Here is a 16,137-nt window from a genome sequence, read left to right as displayed (position 1 = left end):
TTTTTTCCCAGCTGTCCTGCTGTCTGGTCTTATTGCCTTGAGTAACTCATTTCAGCTAATTGGATATCCTGGGGTTTTTATTTGACCCTAAAATCAGAAGTTTGGAGATGCTGAACATCTCCTTCCACTCCTGACTTTGCATGCTGTTGTGAGGAACCTTTGTTGGAAAAGACAAAGATTGCAGTTTGATTCTGAGATGTTGGTAGTCAAAATAAGAGGCCAAGAAAGAGGCATTTCTGGTATCACTTATTGTTTCCCTCCTTCCTCTAGTATCGAAAGAAGTATTGGAATGAAATAATATATCCTGTTTTAACTTTGAACTTTTCTGGCAGTTAAGAAGTGAGCTCTTACCACACTGCGCAGACAAGAAAGGACAAAATTTTTTTTTTAACATTTCTTTTTTTTTCTTTTTTCTTTTTAACATTTCCATAACTTTTTTTTTTTCCCTGTACCTGCTTTGTTCTCAGCCAGCCCTCCTTTAGAAGTTAAAACCTAGTTTCCTTGCTGGATTACGATGTTTAAACTGCAGTTCTGGTGCCATCTCCTGGCAAAACCTTGGGATTGCCAGAAAAACAGTAGGATGTGGGGACAGCTGGCTGTGAGCTGAACCCATGGCCTGCACTCATGATGACTCATTGCTTGACTGTATTTTGGTGAGATTATTTTTGGTTTTCTTTAATGCTGCAAGAGATGAACCAGGACTGTGATTCTTGGCATTCTTATTTTCCAGGGCTTTTCAACCTCCGAGGCTCTGATGTTGAGTACAATCCTGTGTTTTTTGCATACGCCGTCATAGGAATGAACACAATCAGGTGCTTGTATTCCCCTCTTCTGTTCCCCAAGATGCATTTTTCTCTCAGAGATCTGTTTCAACAAAGCTTTTGTCTTTTTAAAACACCTATGCTCAGATGCTTTAATGTTGCTTCTGAGCCCTTTTGTCTTTGATATTAATAATTTTCTTCCACTGATCAGAGCTAGAGAGTTAGCCAAGTGCTGTGTTGTGCTCCTCAGCACTTTGGCTGACTTTCTGGATGACTTTGGGCAGGACAGCTGATCCTTTTGTATCACTCTGGGGCTCTGGGTGAAAAGTGGGTAAGAGTGAATACTAGCCTGGGTATTGGAAGACTTCTCTCTAATGCCACAGATGAGTTGCTTCAGAGCTTCTGAGACTACACAGTAAAGTTTCAGGGCTGGTTTATGACAGAAGGCTTCTTTCCTGTGACTGCACCATAAAATGAGCTTCCGCAAGCACAGGTGTTTTAGAATCACGTCCAAGCTGCTAGGTAGATGCATTTGGAGTAAAACCTTTGTTCACTGATACAGGCTGCGTGTGAAGGGTGAGCTGAACTTTCCGGTTCAGTGAAAACAGAATACAATACGGTACTTAAAGCAACAGTTGATTTTCCATTTTGAGATGTTACACTTAAAAATGAGGGAATGGCCATTCTGTACTTTGTTTCTCTCTCTTGCTTGAAGCACACTGATGGCATTCAGCCCTTTTGAATGTCATACAAACAAAAATGTTGTCAGCTCCTTCTCAGCAGGATGATACATCGTAATTTCAATGCAGAATTTCAGCTACATGAAGGCCATTGGATAAAACAATAGAGAGCAGAGTGTAAGGCATAATTGACAAACTCCTTTCTCCTGAAATGTCACCAAAACAGCATGGTTTCTTCCCTACCTTAATCTAGCTGCTGTCAGTTGTGGTCCTACCTCTCTGTTCTGATTTTTTTTTTTTTTTTTCTTTTTTCTCAGGCTCTTCATTGATGGTGACCGGATGATGGACCCAGCTGTGAGGGAGCATTTACAGCTTGATAGTACCCTGGAACCAGAATTTAAAATCCAAGTGATGCCATACGGATCTATTCTGACGGAACTGCAGGCTGTTAGTGCAGGCCTCTCGCCCAAGGAGAAAGTGTGGCTCAGTGACAAAGCCAGCTATGCTCTAACTGAGGCCATTCCCAAGGTGTGTGGCTCTTGCAAAGGAAAAAGGCTTTTCTACTCTCTGTTCAGTATGGTCAGGAATGGTGTTAATGAGGGGCAACTGGCCTCAGCTTCCCTTCTGGAAAGGGTGCTGCAGGCTGGAGTGGAAGGCATCCAGTCATACTGAGGTATTGAGAGATTGTTTAATCCTGGGGATGCTCTTGATGGTGCTGCCCTTCCAACTCACTAAGCTGATTTACCCAAAGAATTGTCAGCTTAAGATAAGACAAGTACAGTGAGGGAAGGGAGGGAGAGGGAGAGCGGGGTGAACTCAGGTCAGTGTGCCTATAGCTGGAGCATCAGCGTTATGTGGACCAGCAATATGAGGTGGGAACAGAAATTGAAGCAGAAAAGTTGGGCTGGGCTTTCGAGAGGAAGCATTGGGTTTGGTTTGAGTATCTGAAGATGGTTCCTCTTATATCCTCAAGCCACTGAAATAAATGAGGCAATATATGATGTCTTGTATCAAAGACAGGAGGAGCAGGGTGACGAGTTGTTGCAGCAAAGATCCTTGTGAGTACACAGATAACTTGGAGCTGCTGGTTGTCCATGAAGTGAGCACATCTGTTGAGGGACAGTTGTACCATCTAAATAAACTTAGTACAGCTCTGTGTGCTGTATCTTACCCTTGTACTTGAACTTGGCTGTTTGGGAGTCCTGGGAGTTTCAACCTGAAAGTCATGAAAGCAGATGCTCAGGTTAGGACAAAACAGCAACTACAGATAAGTCAGATTGCATGTGTTCTTGTATTCATCTCTTGTTTGCTATAGATCACATTCTCTCTGGAACATCATCCAGTTTACATCAGCATGTACTAAAAAAATATTGTGAAAAAATACACTACACAGCAGTATGGCTAGGAATCAGGGATGAGTGGGTATTTTCCAGATGTTGCCTTGGAAGACCAGACCCACAAAACAGAATCTGTGTTCATGTTGAGTTACTAAATAATCCAAGCTTACTACTTTAGAATTGCAGATTTGTTTAAAAAACAAACATAACCAAACCACAAGGGATGTACATAAGCAAGACAGGCAGTATTTTATCTCTGCTTAGGGTTAAATTTTCTGACACCATCAGTCCATTTCTAGGTGCAAGTAGCATCTGAATACAGAGCACTGACATTTTGCCCACTGCCTTTTGTTAAGGGTGGATTTTTGATAGATTTGGTGATGCATCCAGGATAAATTGTTGTTAACCTCTTGTCTTCAGATTAAAACACCTCTTGTGGTATTGTAGTTGGTGTCAATAGAAAAGCCCCACGTTGGGTAAGTTGCTGTAGCTGATCCATACAGGGTATCCCTATGGACGAGTACAGCAGGTCTGGCCTAGATTAAGGAGTTTAATGGGTCCCTTTCTCAGTGCAAACAATGATTGTGGTGCTGGATGCCTTCTGTATACATTGGGAGAGGCCCTGCCTCAAGGAACTCTCTGCTGTAGAGCACAGGAGCTGAGGAACTGAAATATCTTGATTAAAAACACCTCAGAAAGCACTGGCAGAGACAGAGATTTCCCAGTTCCTTGTGCTGGGTGTTTTTCACTAGCTCTACACCACTTCACAGCAGCTGAGCAGCTGATCTGGTGTGCTTTGAAGAACCTCAGTGCTCTAAGTCCCTTTGCTGCCTGTTTCCACCAAAGCCAAATATTGACATTGGCAAAAATCCAGTTTGTTATTAAACACAGATCTGCAAACCCTTTACAGGTTTGACTACAACTACATGTAAATATGCTTTTTCACAGAAGATTAGTAGAACCTGATGGTATCTGTAAAAGACAAGTTGATCTAATACAAAATCTAGCTGTTGGAAAATTATGTCCTTGCTCTGAGAGAATTTTGCCCTGGCTTCTTTCATACTTCACTTTCTGCCTAAAGTTGTGCAACTCTCCTGCTAAAAGAATTTAAGAACTTGGAAACTGCAAATTTGGTCTTTGCTGAGGGTCTGCCGGACCTTCCCTACAGATTTGAGAGGTGTTTATTTGTATGCTGGTGTACTGAGAGCATGAAAACAGTGTGTTGCTTGGCTTTGCTTGTATAGGTGCTTATCCTGTTTTGTCCCCCCTTATAGAGGCAGAACAGAGGACTGTGGAGCAAAAGACTTCACTTTTGTTCCATCCTTTGATACTGACTGTGGTAAAACTTTGACAAGGAACTTCAATAAATTTCTGAAGATATGCAGAGAACCAACCAAGCATTCAAACCTAAGGGCAGCTGGCGTTTGGGGAAGTGCACAGTGGAAAGGAATCAGTTACTAGTTCTTGATACACAGGAAAGCTTTGTCTCAAACCACTGACATAAGCTTCTTTCAGAAGAGGATAGTATGTAAAGCTCAGCTTTGTAAAGTCTCATTTTTTGGACTATTGAAGTATTTGTCAGAGCTGCTGACCATTAAAAGTAGTGGTGCTCTCTGCTGCCTAGAGCCAGACCCTTAAAGGGCTCTCCATGTTCAATTCCAGCTCTCAGTACTTGGGCTGGGTACCCTTTGCTCCCTGATGCTAGCAGTAAGGTAACACATCAAGGTGGCTAATTGAGATCTGTTTTCATAGCTTAAATTCCACCTGAGTCCCTGGGATTGGTCTTTCTCCCCGGCTGTCTCTGGTTCTTTAGGGTACAGCATTAACAGGAAAGCCATAGCTCAGATATTGATACAATATTTAGCATATCCAGTCTTGATTCTGCTTCATGATACGCTGTTAACCCTTCAGTTTCCTGGATTACCCTGATGGTTGATTTTCCTTTAGTCAGGAGATGTTCCTGCTCTTTATTCCCCAGTATGCAATCAGTATCTCAGTGCTGAAGGTTGAGAAAGACTGCCAAAGTATGAATTGCAGCCAGGCTGAGTTATTAAACCTGTAGGATTACATAGTTTGACTAATCCACAAGTAATCCTGTCCTTCTGCTGCAGGCTTACCGGTACCTCACCCCATATACCCCCATCTGCATTGCAAAAGCTGTGAAGAATGCATTGGAAACAGAAGGCATGAGAAGAGCACATGTAAGTGAAGCCTTGAGAGCCTCCTTGCACATGGCAGGAGGTTTGTTTTACCTTCAGCGGAAGAAATGGCATTTTCCTTTCAATTTTAGCGTTTTGGATTAAAAAGTAAATACTAATTTGGATGGCAGATTAAAAAAGGTTGCCTACTGCTGTTGAAACACATCTTTTTTTGATTGGTTAGAGTTCCCTTGGAGCGAAGAGCAACATTTTAATTGCACAAGGAGCCAACCTTGCTCTGTTGGAAGACCATGCAGACTTGAAGTGTTTAGAATCTGAGCCCTCAAAGGGATGTTTTTTCTCTGCTGATAGTTCTATTGCTGGTCTCACTGAAATCTTAAAATTATTACCACTTGAATAAACATGGCTTAAAGAGCATAGAACGGTTATTGACACATGGTGCAAAATACAGGCCAAGATTGTCAAAAGCACCTAATGTCCTTAGAGAACTCTGTTTTTGCATCACCATTGTGACACTCTGGAAATGAGTCCGATTTCCCAGGATGTTTCACGTTTTCAAGCAAAGAAGCTGCCTGGGAAACAAGTTCACAGTGGAGCTGAAATCTTCTGGTGTTTATTTTGTGTTAGTTTTAAAGCAGAAGGTTTCACAACAGGAGAAATGTGCCAGTGACAGCAAAGCTGACAGTTCTGGGCTTTTTTCATATTTGCTGCTATTTTCTTGGGATCTGCTAGTTCTTATTTCAGTGTTTGTTTTAATAAGGAAAAAAAAAGTACTGAGCAGAGGAGGGCATGTTCCCCTATTGCATGGCCACACGTGTTGCATGGTTACCTCTGATGAGCTGAAATGCATAAAAGACACTTGAAAATCATACAGCCAGTGTTTGCTGAGTACTTGGTAATTCTTCAGAGTAAGATGCATCCCAGCTGAAAACCTGTATTAACACTTATGTATTTGTCCTCATATGTTTCCAGAACTTTCAGTAACTACAGGATGCAGAAGCTGGGAAGACCAGGTTACATCTTTTGTTTGTATTTCTGAAATTTGCAGGTTGAACTGCTTTGTCAAGGGCGGTATTTGTACTGAGGCTTGATATATTTTTTTTTTCTTCCTTTTTTCCTTCACAATTCCATTTTCATATGCTTATTTTGACACAGATTAAAGATGCTGTTGCCCTGTGTGAGCTCTTTAACTGGCTGGAGAAGGAGGTGTGTATTATTATTTTTAACTTGGAAACATTATTGCTAAGTAAAATTCTCCATTAGCGTACACTATTTTTAACATTCTTTATAATGCCTTTGATACAAGTGGGGAAATAATTGGGGTTTCTTCTCTTTGGTTAAGGGAATTTCAATTATGCTTCTATCCAAGGCTGAATAAATTTTGTTGAAAACATACTCCTGTTTATTTTACAAAGATCAAAACCAGAGCAAGTGAGGAGTAATATAAATATACTTAACGTAGTGTTGATCACTATCTTGTGCAAGTTTAGTAACATAAAATAATGGTTTGGTTTAGCAAAACATAAAATAATGTCTGTTTTGGTGCAGTACTATATAGGTATTCCAGTGATTGTCAGCATTGACTGGCAGTATGGACAGATTTGGTATTTAAGAATGGAGAGCTGCAGTCGTGCCATGTACAGTAAAAATGAAATAAAGTGAAATTACTCATTTGTCTTAAGGCTGAGTTAAAAGTACACAGTGAAGATACAGAGTTCCAGATGTTACACAGTAACTTATAAAGCTGCCCTGCTTGTATGCTCCTGCTTGTCTGCATCCGTTGAATTCACCTATGGAAATGATTTGGTGCCTTCTAGAGGGTGCCTTTTCACATCTGAGTACTTCATGAAACCTGTTTCAAGGACTATGAGACCTATCCCTTGTCCTCCTTTGCCTGTTCAATCCAGGGTAGGTTGATTCAGTTGGTCACAGGTTTTGATTTATCAAATGCTTAGTGTAAAACTTAACATCCTTTGTTTTTCTTGCAACTGCTTCCATCTCTGGATTAGAGGCATAAAATTTCTGCTAATACCATGTTCTATTGAAATGGATGAGACTGTTTAAACTTACTGTAACCTGTATTTGAAGAGATGTTGCCTTGTGAGTTGTTACTTTGAGCGTATCTCAGTGAAATCAATACTGCACTAAATGGTCCCTGGGCAGGGTTCAGCAGTCATGCCCTGAGCAGCTTCCTGCTTCTCACATGCCACGTACAGTACTGCTGGGTTTGTGTTTGTAGTTACTGAGGAATGAGGACAGAAAACCTGGAAACGGGCCACTTTGAGCTTGGGTTTCATAATGCTCAGAGGGGGTCCCACTGCTGATGCATGCAGCATTTTCTTTGCTTGTTGGTGTACTAATTCAACCTGCATCTTTGTCCTCTAGGTTCCAAAGGGAACAGTGACAGAAATAATTGCTGCGGACAAAGCAGAGGAATTTCGCAGGTAAAAAGTAAATCCCCTGTTTTATTTTCTTGAGGGTAGTTTTATCCTTTGTTACTATTTTATTCTGTAGAAATCCAGCTCACTTGCAGGTATGTTTCACCTGAGGACAAACTCCAGCATTTCTTGGACATTTGAAAGAGTTGGGGGAAGAATTGGGTTTCTTGGGAGGTACAAATCCTAGCCCAGTGGATCCTATCTGGTTTCCTTTGGAGATAGCAGTGAGGAGTGCCACAGGTTATGACACTCGAGTATAAAACTATTGCTTTGTTACCACAGAGGAGCTCAAGTAAGCATTTGATTTCATCCTCTCGGGATGGAAAATTAGTATTGAGAGATACTCCAGTGTATATCTAACAGGATTTCTAGAAATGCCTAGAAGTAAATAAAAAGAAGAAATTGTTCAGGACATCTCTTCCCTGGGTGGTGTGAGTGGTAACCTTACATGTAAGAAAAGGATAGGGATGGAAAACCTTTCGACGTTGAAAGGATAGGATTGGGATCTGTGTAATTTCCCCTACCAAAGTGTTTCTTGCCCAGGCAGCTAACTTAGCTAAGAGGAAGGCTGAGATGGAGTGCCCCATCCTCAGTTTCACTTTGTCTTTTGTATTCCTCTTGCATGTGCTGTAGTGATCACCATCTTTTCTTTCAGCCAACAGAAAGACTTTGTTGAATTGAGTTTTGCTACTATATCAAGCACTGGTCCAAATGGAGCCATCATTCACTACAAGTAAGAGAAACACTGCTTCTTCTTTCATCCATCAGCAAACATAGTTGGAGTGAGTTGTCTAGCTTCTTTGTGGAGTCACAACAGAGTACTCCAGGGAGATGTAGTCACTGTTTGCTGTCTTATTTTATTCCACCAGAGCTTCCATGCATACTAAGTAAAGATCTCTCCCTGCTGGCAGCATGCATGTATTATGATGCTGATCTGCTCAGGGGCCATGGAAAAAGGCTTTTTTGTGGGTAGAAGTCTGAGAAGGACAAATATGAAGTGCAAACTGTTCTGCAGTACGTCCAGGAACAGATGTTGAGGGTTTTGCTGGAAGCAAGAAATCTATTCTCTGTACTTTAGTGCTATTTACTGTAGAAAATAAACTCCTTAGTATGATCTGGCTTACTACGTTTAGATTTCCATAATTGCCACAAAAAATCAGAACAGATGCATCCAGGTGAGCACCTGGTACGGCTTCTGGGTTGTAGATATGAGCTGGAGGCCTTAAAACTGTGGACCAAACAACTTTGTGTTTAACTGAACAGGCCAGTTCCTGAGACCAACAGAACGCTGTCTGTCAACGAAATCTACCTCCTGGACTCGGGAGCACAGTACAAGTGAGTGGAATGAATGGGACAGAACCACTGTGTTTTCTGCTCCTAGTGACTGCCTTGCAGAGTCAGCTCACAGTTACTCTGGCAGGCATGGTGATGTATAATTTTGACTGCAGTGCCGTTTCACAGAGAGCCTGCTAATTGTGTCCCATGTGAAGGAAGATTGTGGGATTCTGAGTGTAGTCAAGAACATCAGTCAGTGGGTGACTGATCCCTGCCAGAAGGCACTGAGCTAGTTTCTGGGCAGCTGGCTGGGGCTTCTCTGAGTCCTTTTGTTGGTGTGATGGTAGCTGTGCTTTGGCAGGTGGGGCATGTTTCTGTTTGTTGCAGCTCTGCTCACTGATGATCATGTTAGAGTTGCGGGGAGTTGGGAGGAGGGCCGGCTATCCGGGTTTAGCCTTTGGCTGCCCACACAGCAACCTGCATAGCTAAGTAAGGCACTTACCCTACCAGGATGTGGGCAGAAGGTAATGATTTGATTGATATTGGGGTTGGAACAAGGTGGGGCAAAGGAGCAGGACAGCACTGCCCTGTGGCATTCTTTCTCTTTCCGGAGAGAGACTCGGGTGCGAAGTTTCTTATCCCAGTGGCCACTTGGGTGTCAGGTATGTTTTTGGGCAGGTGTCATGTCTTTTGGCAGTGGTCTCAGTTCTCTGCAGCTGTTTATTCTGAAGCTCGGACTCCACAGATAATGAAGGAAGTAGTGTTTTCAGCCAGTGTAAACATATGAGAAGTGGTTTGTTCAGAGAGATGCAGGATAGACCTGGCTGTTCCTCTGAGGGCTGTGCCTTTTTGTTTTGTCAGTCAGGAAGAGCTTTGAAAATGAACCATGCAGACGTCCTTTGATAAGGCTTTTACAATGAGATCTTTACCCTACCCCTCAGATGGCCTAATTAGCAATTTCCTTGGTGCCACTGTGAAAAGCAAGTCTTTGAATAGAATGTAAGCTGGACATCAATGACACTCAGCAGAGCATTGTGACAGGGATGCTCAGCTTGTCACCGCTGAGAAGTTAAACTGTGAGTTCTTTGTGTCTATGGCCTGTATGTGCTGGGAAGAATGTTGATACAGGAGTGAATGTTTCAAAGGTAACTCCTTATTTCAAGAGCCTCTGTGTTTGACAGCAGGCTCAAAATAATATCCGCATAAGGAACTTTCTGAATGTTTCAGACTAAATCCTATCCAAATGATGGATAATTTCTAGTAGTCTTAGCATAAAGCATCCTGAGGATGAAAAGGACTCCAAACCTGCTTACACATCCTTCTTCTACGCTGTTAGCTGTAATTTGTACATAAACATATATTTTCAAGCTAACGAATCTATTTTCATATAATAGAATAAATTCGGCCTTCTCTATTGTGTTCAAGTGGGCAGGTACCAGCTGTTAAACCCCAAATTCACTTGATTTTTATGAGCAGCCTAGATTCTAATTTGAGAAGAACTTTGAGATCCTTATGTTTGAAAGAGAATGCGCATGTTCAGGAATTTTTGGGATTAGGATCTTTTATACAATCAGTCTTATGTAGCACAGAGCAGATAACTTTACCCAGTGGTTAGACTGGTGGTTTTTCTGTAGTATGACTTTTTTTTTTGTTTTTGTTTTTTAGTGCATTTTCACTTTGATCTTTCTTTTTTTCTCCTATTCCTTTGCTTCCTGAACCTTTGTTTGCCTCTGGAAGAGATGGTACAACAGATGTGACCAGAACAATGCATTTTGGCACACCGTCAGCTTATGAAAAGGTAGGTTGCCCTCTCAGCATGTTCTGCAATTTGACCCTTATTTGAGATACTTAATCATGATGATGGCTTAAATTTAGTGATGTGCCTTATTGCTATGTTGTCTAAGGGATCTATCAAGTACCATTTCTTTACTAATGAAAGTGACAACGTTTTGATTAAGACTGAAGAGGAAGCTGTCAGACCTGAACTTTTTGAATATAAAGTGTTCAGAGAATGACACTGTTTTCTATCTCAAAATATACACCTCTCATTTATTAAATAGCGTATCTTCTCTACGAAGTAATAAAATGAGTGGGCTGAGGATACACATGACTGGTTTGCCCAACATGGGGTACTACTGGAGTTTAATTTAGCTGAAACCTCAGTGTCTAAAGTAGAGCTGCATTAGTGGTTTGTGCTTAGTATACTGTGTCAAAAAATAGTCTGAGACTGCTCTGAGGAGGTCCACATTGGAAATTCAGCAATATAATTTTCTTTATTTTAAATTATTTCTTTAATTAACACCCAATTATTGTAGTTTTCTCAGTGATATGCTATGAAAATAGGATATGCTTAGGAAGTGAAGCTCCTAGCCACAAAGAAAATCAGTCATGTAGGTCCGGTGAATCCTTCTGCTGAACTTGCAGTTTGAGTTTGTGGCACTGTCCATATTAACTGAAGAAGATCTTCGGAGTAATTTAAACTCTTTTCTGCTCGTGCTTTGCTTTTGCACTGCATAGGAGGAAATGAGCAGGTCTTTCCACATCCTTTGCATTTTGCTACCAGATGCAGTCTTCCTTTCTGTTCTGGGGAAGGGCAGTGTTTTGTCTCTCCCTTTTTATTTACAGTATACATTTCTTTGGCAGGAATGCTTCACCTATGTCCTGAAGGGACACATAGCTGTGAGTGCAGCCATTTTCCCAAATGGAACCAAAGGTAAGTTGATGAGTTGGAGTGTTTGACCATGACGGTGACTTCTGGAGGACCATTAAGTGATGTGAAAGCAGCATTATGACTGATAGGTCCTGATGTGTTAGGCAGATGTTGGTGTAACTGTCTGTGTCTGTTTCCATCACAGCATGTTGGATTCTGGATTATTGATTTCCCCCTCTTTTAGCAGCCACCAGTGCTGAAAATGTGGAGAGAGAAATCTGAAGGGTATTTTGAGTGCTTTGTTTCTAGGGCAATGGTGTGATGTTCCTCAGTGACTAGCACTCCTAGCACATCTGTGGCCTTTTTATGCTCCGAGATTGTCTTTATGCTTTTATTCTAAGACTTATCAAAGCGATAGGTCACTTTCCAGTTAAAAAAGACTAACTAATTGTCTTCCAGATAATGTGGAATCTCTTTCATCAGAGGGCAGTGTGGGAGAATAACACATAGAGGAACGGATTTGCTTTTGTGCAGGAGAACATGTGATATACATTCACTGCTGATGAATGCTGCAAGCTCTCTTCTCCCTAGTCAGAAACTTGACATTAGCATGCCTCTTTGTAGGGTGGCTTCCAGTTCACATTCTTATGTATGTGTGGAAAAAGCATCTGGCTGCTGCTATGAGAAACTCCAACTGAAATGAGCAGTACAGAGAGTGTAGCACTTGCACGTGATTGATGTTTGCATGCAGGCAACAGAAATCCCCTGCATTCTGATTGAAAGAGCCTGAAGTGATGACATCCAGGCAAGAGGTCTGGCTGGTTAGTTCACCAAATAGAATTGCCAGGTCTTCCACACGAAGCTCTCTTTGTGTAGCTGTCTGAATTCTTTGTGGGCCATTTAACTGCTAGATTCTTTCCTGAAAACCCAAGTAAAGCAAGCAGCAGTGCAACATTTTGCAGGCTGTATTCTGAAGAGCTGTGCAACTTGAATGGGAGAGGGGTTCTTTCAATGAGGATGAGTTTGAATGGCAGACTTCTGCTCTGTAATTTCTGACAAACCAATGACTTGTTTTGTTTTTCCCCTTTTAAAAACTTTGTTTTCATTTTCCAGGTTTGAACCCTCGATGTGGTTATCAGTCTGTGAGGAAGCCTGACTTGAACCTGAGTTGATCAAGTTTTCTTTCCGTGTGTGTCTCTTCCCCTTGGCTTGCAGGTCACCTTCTAGATTCTTTTGCCCGTTCTGCCTTGTGGGACTGTGGTTTGGATTACCTGCATGGGACAGGACATGGAGTTGGCTCTTTCCTAAATGTACATGAAGGTCCTTGCGGCATTAGCTACAAAACCTTTGCAGATGAGCCCTTGGAGGCTGGCATGATCGTCTCTGATGGTATTTAACACTGGCAATTCTTTCTGGCTATTGAGGGAGGAACCAAGATCTTAAGATGCAGGGGGAATAACTCAGTGCTGAAGGGAGGGATGTGATCGTAGGCTCTGGTCCTGCCTCCTCAGTTTGTTACTTTGTCACTTAAGCTTTCTGGGTAAAAGCACTCTGATTTTAGCTGTCACAATAAAGCATCTTTTCAGTTGAGTTCTGCAGACCTGCTTCCTTCTTTGTAAAGTGCAAACCTCAGCAGATCTGTGCTGCTGACAATAGTAGTTTTGGCATGCTGCCTTCCGTTCTGCAGTGGAAGAGCTGGCTACAGAACATGGTGGACACCAGATTTTCAGGAGCTATGCTATGGGTAATTTGAGATAGTTAATACATGCCTTATTTTTCCAGTAAGAAAAGAAATTAACAACCTTCTGGGTTTTACTAAAAGACTTGCATTCCTTCAGGACTGCCAAGTCTTTCAGGGAGTCAGGAGAGAACTCTAAAATAATTTCAGGAAAGGGGATTTCCTATTGGCCTTTTATAAAGAGATGAAGGCTTACAGAGTTTCTGGTACTTGGAACATGTACTTGGTGCTCTCTCTTGACTTGGAAGGAGACTCTCTGAGCTTGAGGGCTGTCTGTCTGGTTTCTCCTCTCTTTGAGAACTTCTGCTGTCACCTTGCTCGGGGCTTCTGTGCAGATTAAGTAGAGTCAGAAATTTGTTTGCCTCTCTGGGTGCCTGATGTCAAGATTGTTTTAGCAACCTCAGTGAACTAAAGCTACGAAGGGGAAGTTTTGCCATAGGGAATAAGCACTTTCATAGTGTAGCTGTGTGTCTTAGTTAATTATTGTCTGTTTCTACAGAGCCTGGGTACTATGAGGATGGATCCTTCGGGATCCGAATAGAAAATGTTGTCCTTGTGATCCCTGCTGAAACCAAGGTGAATGACCTGCACAACTTGTACCTTTCTTCATGACTCAATGTCATAAAACTTGAGGTGGGACAGTGCTGAGGACAGTTAGTCCTACTCAAGACTGCTGCTCACCAAAACCCTGCTTTGGTGAAGACTGTTTCTAAGTCTCCTCTGTTAATGGAGACACAGAAGACAGTTCTGCTTCAGCAGAGTTTCCATGGGTTAACATATGTATTTGAGAGTTGTTCTAAAATGTTTTCAGTCTGGGTATCAAAGACCAGAACCTTCTTTAATGCAGTCACTTGGATTTATTGCTGTAGCATCAGTTGATCTCAGGTCAGTCCCCCATGGCAGTAGAACCAAAACTACAGATAGATTTTTTTTTTTTTTTTTTTTTGTGATGTAATAATTTCAGGTCTGGTTGGGATATGCTTTTAGAAACGCCAGACTGGAAATTACTGTATGGTATCAAGTCCTGTACAGTTGTGACTTGGGACATGGCCTTTAGAAAGTGACTACTGAAGGAAATGACTAAGATTTATATGGAGATTTTCTTTGATATATGAGAAAAAGTTTTTGGTAAGTTGCTACCTTCTCATCTGAATGACATGAGGGTCTTTTTCTAGTGGTCAGTGATGTCATGAGCTGAACAGTATGATCTTGCTAGAGCAATTTCTAAAAATTTGCAACTTCATTTGTCTTTTGCAGTACAACTTCAAAAACAGAGGAAGCCTAACTTTTGAACCCTTAACGCTGGTTCCAATTCAGACAAAAATGATTGATGTTAGTTTGCTGACACAAAAAGAGGTAAGTGAAAAGAGCAGGTTTCCACTGTTTTCTATACATTAGAGCTGTCTTGTTCTAATTACATGAACCACTGTCCTCTGTTTTAGTTGGTAGATTCAGAGAGTGATTTTGAACAACCTGACTTAATTTTCAACTTGATCCAGTTGTGGGTGGTTGGGTGGAATAGATGACTTTTTATGTCTTTTTTGGCTCCTGCCTTTGTTTTCAGACTCCGGTGCTGTCTCCCCAGAGACTTGTACTAATTACTGTCCCATGTTGCTGTCTGTATCTGATCGTGATCTATCCCATTCAACAGTGCCACATTTTGCAGTGCATATGGCCTCTGGGCAGACATCAGTCATACTTGCTCAGCAGCATTTATTTCCTAAATAGCTTTTATACCATAGCTTTCTCTTTAGGTTTCCCATTGCCTTCACCTTGGTGTGTTTCATGCTGATTTTTTTATCATACTATTCATTTTTCTTCAGCTTATCCTGCTATTCTGAATGATAATTCCATTTTACGTTTCCTTTATCTGAAGAGGACTGTGAACAGTGCCAAGGTTTTCCTTAAGGGTTGCCCGTTGAGATCAATAGGGCAACTTGTATCTCAGTAGTGCATTGTTCAGAGTTACAAATGTGCAAAGCTTTTAATTAGTCTGTGCCAAGGTAGCTATTCTGACTTGTTGGTGGCAGTGATTTGCAGATTTTAAATACTAGTTATTTGAACTGAACTTTAGCACCTCTGAAAACCCAGGACTAATTGTTTCAGTTCCTTCCCCCATCAAATCTACAAGTCACTTGAATGCATTGAGAGTCTGTTTCTGGGACAGGATGCCATCCCAGCCTCACAGCCCAGTCCCAAAGGGCACAGTGCCCTACTGATATCTTTGCCTTTATAGCTGTGTACAGCCACCAGCTATTCTGTGTTTATACTGAATGTTGTATCCCTCCTTTTCTCTAGTGTAACTGGGTGAATGACTATCATCAAAAGTGCCGGGAAGTAATTGGAGCAGAACTGGAGAGGCAAGGTCGGCGTGAAGCTCTTCGATGGCTCATCCGGGAGACAGAGCCTCTAATCAAAGTTCAGTAGCACCGTGGTTGTCTTTGGTACGTGGAACATCAGGACTGCTCGGTGTCACAGCAATCTACATCTTCTTGGCCTTTGACACCACTGGGAGAAAGTTCTTCAGGAAAGCTTTGGAAATCAGGAGGGGGATTTTATTTAGTGTTTTTCTCCTTCCCATCACGCGTGGGTAATGGAGGGAAAGAAGGGTTACTGACTCAACGTTTTTTGAGGGGGAGGAGAAGGTTGAGAATAGAAAGCAAATAAAATACGCAAGCATGTTGCTTTTGAAATGGAGGATCTTGAAATAATGGTTGTAAGAGGTAATACTGGAATATTTTATATGGTCTGTTTTTTTTCACTGTGAAAACTCAGTATTTTTACATACTTGGGTTCCAGTTGCTAAGATTCTACCCACGCAGCAGGACTGATTACTGAATAAAAGTTTCCAACCTGTTATTCACTTTATCTTCTCTTGCAGTCAGTGATGTGTTGAGTTTGACAGCCCGAAGAAGGGCAAGAACCAGAAAATTCCACCCTAATGTGTGTATCCAGCTCAGACAGTGAGGAAATACACATAGAGCTTCCTTGTGCTAGGAACAGGGCAGATGTTATGAAAAGGCCTGACGGGAGCTGTCAGTTCTGTCTATGCTTTGTGACAGATCGTGGAAGGGATTTGGTGATGCAGGGGGTTATGCC

General features: G+C 41.7%; 1 protein-coding gene across 2 annotated transcripts in view; it reads left to right on the top strand.

Annotated features, from left to right (window-relative positions):
* Positions 1 to 15,906, top strand: part of XPNPEP1 (X-prolyl aminopeptidase 1) — a 29,586-nt gene extending 13,680 nt beyond the window's left edge. For both annotated transcript variants that reach the window (XM_019617810.1, XM_003208150.4), the window contains 13 exons: positions 731 to 812; positions 1,759 to 1,969; positions 4,890 to 4,979; positions 6,093 to 6,143; positions 7,323 to 7,381; positions 8,031 to 8,108; positions 8,639 to 8,710; positions 10,388 to 10,448; positions 11,294 to 11,363; positions 12,516 to 12,689; positions 13,538 to 13,614; positions 14,296 to 14,394; positions 15,337 to 15,906. In XM_019617810.1, the coding sequence (XP_019473355.1) occupies positions 731 to 812; positions 1,759 to 1,969; positions 4,890 to 4,979; positions 6,093 to 6,143; positions 7,323 to 7,381; positions 8,031 to 8,108; positions 8,639 to 8,710; positions 10,388 to 10,448; positions 11,294 to 11,363; positions 12,516 to 12,689; positions 13,538 to 13,614; positions 14,296 to 14,394; positions 15,337 to 15,465 (1,253 nt within the window). In that variant the 3' untranslated portion in view covers positions 15,466 to 15,906. The remainder of the gene's footprint in view (positions 1 to 730; positions 813 to 1,758; positions 1,970 to 4,889; positions 4,980 to 6,092; positions 6,144 to 7,322; positions 7,382 to 8,030; positions 8,109 to 8,638; positions 8,711 to 10,387; positions 10,449 to 11,293; positions 11,364 to 12,515; positions 12,690 to 13,537; positions 13,615 to 14,295; positions 14,395 to 15,336) is intronic.
* Positions 15,907 to 16,137: the final 231 nt, after the last annotated feature.

The sequence above is a fragment of the Meleagris gallopavo genome, chromosome 8, assembly GCF_000146605.3.
Source record: "Meleagris gallopavo isolate NT-WF06-2002-E0010 breed Aviagen turkey brand Nicholas breeding stock chromosome 8, Turkey_5.1, whole genome shotgun sequence".
NCBI lineage: Eukaryota > Metazoa > Chordata > Aves > Galliformes > Phasianidae > Meleagris > Meleagris gallopavo.
Note: the sequence above shows the minus strand (reverse complement) of the source record. Positions and strands in the feature narration are given on the sequence as shown.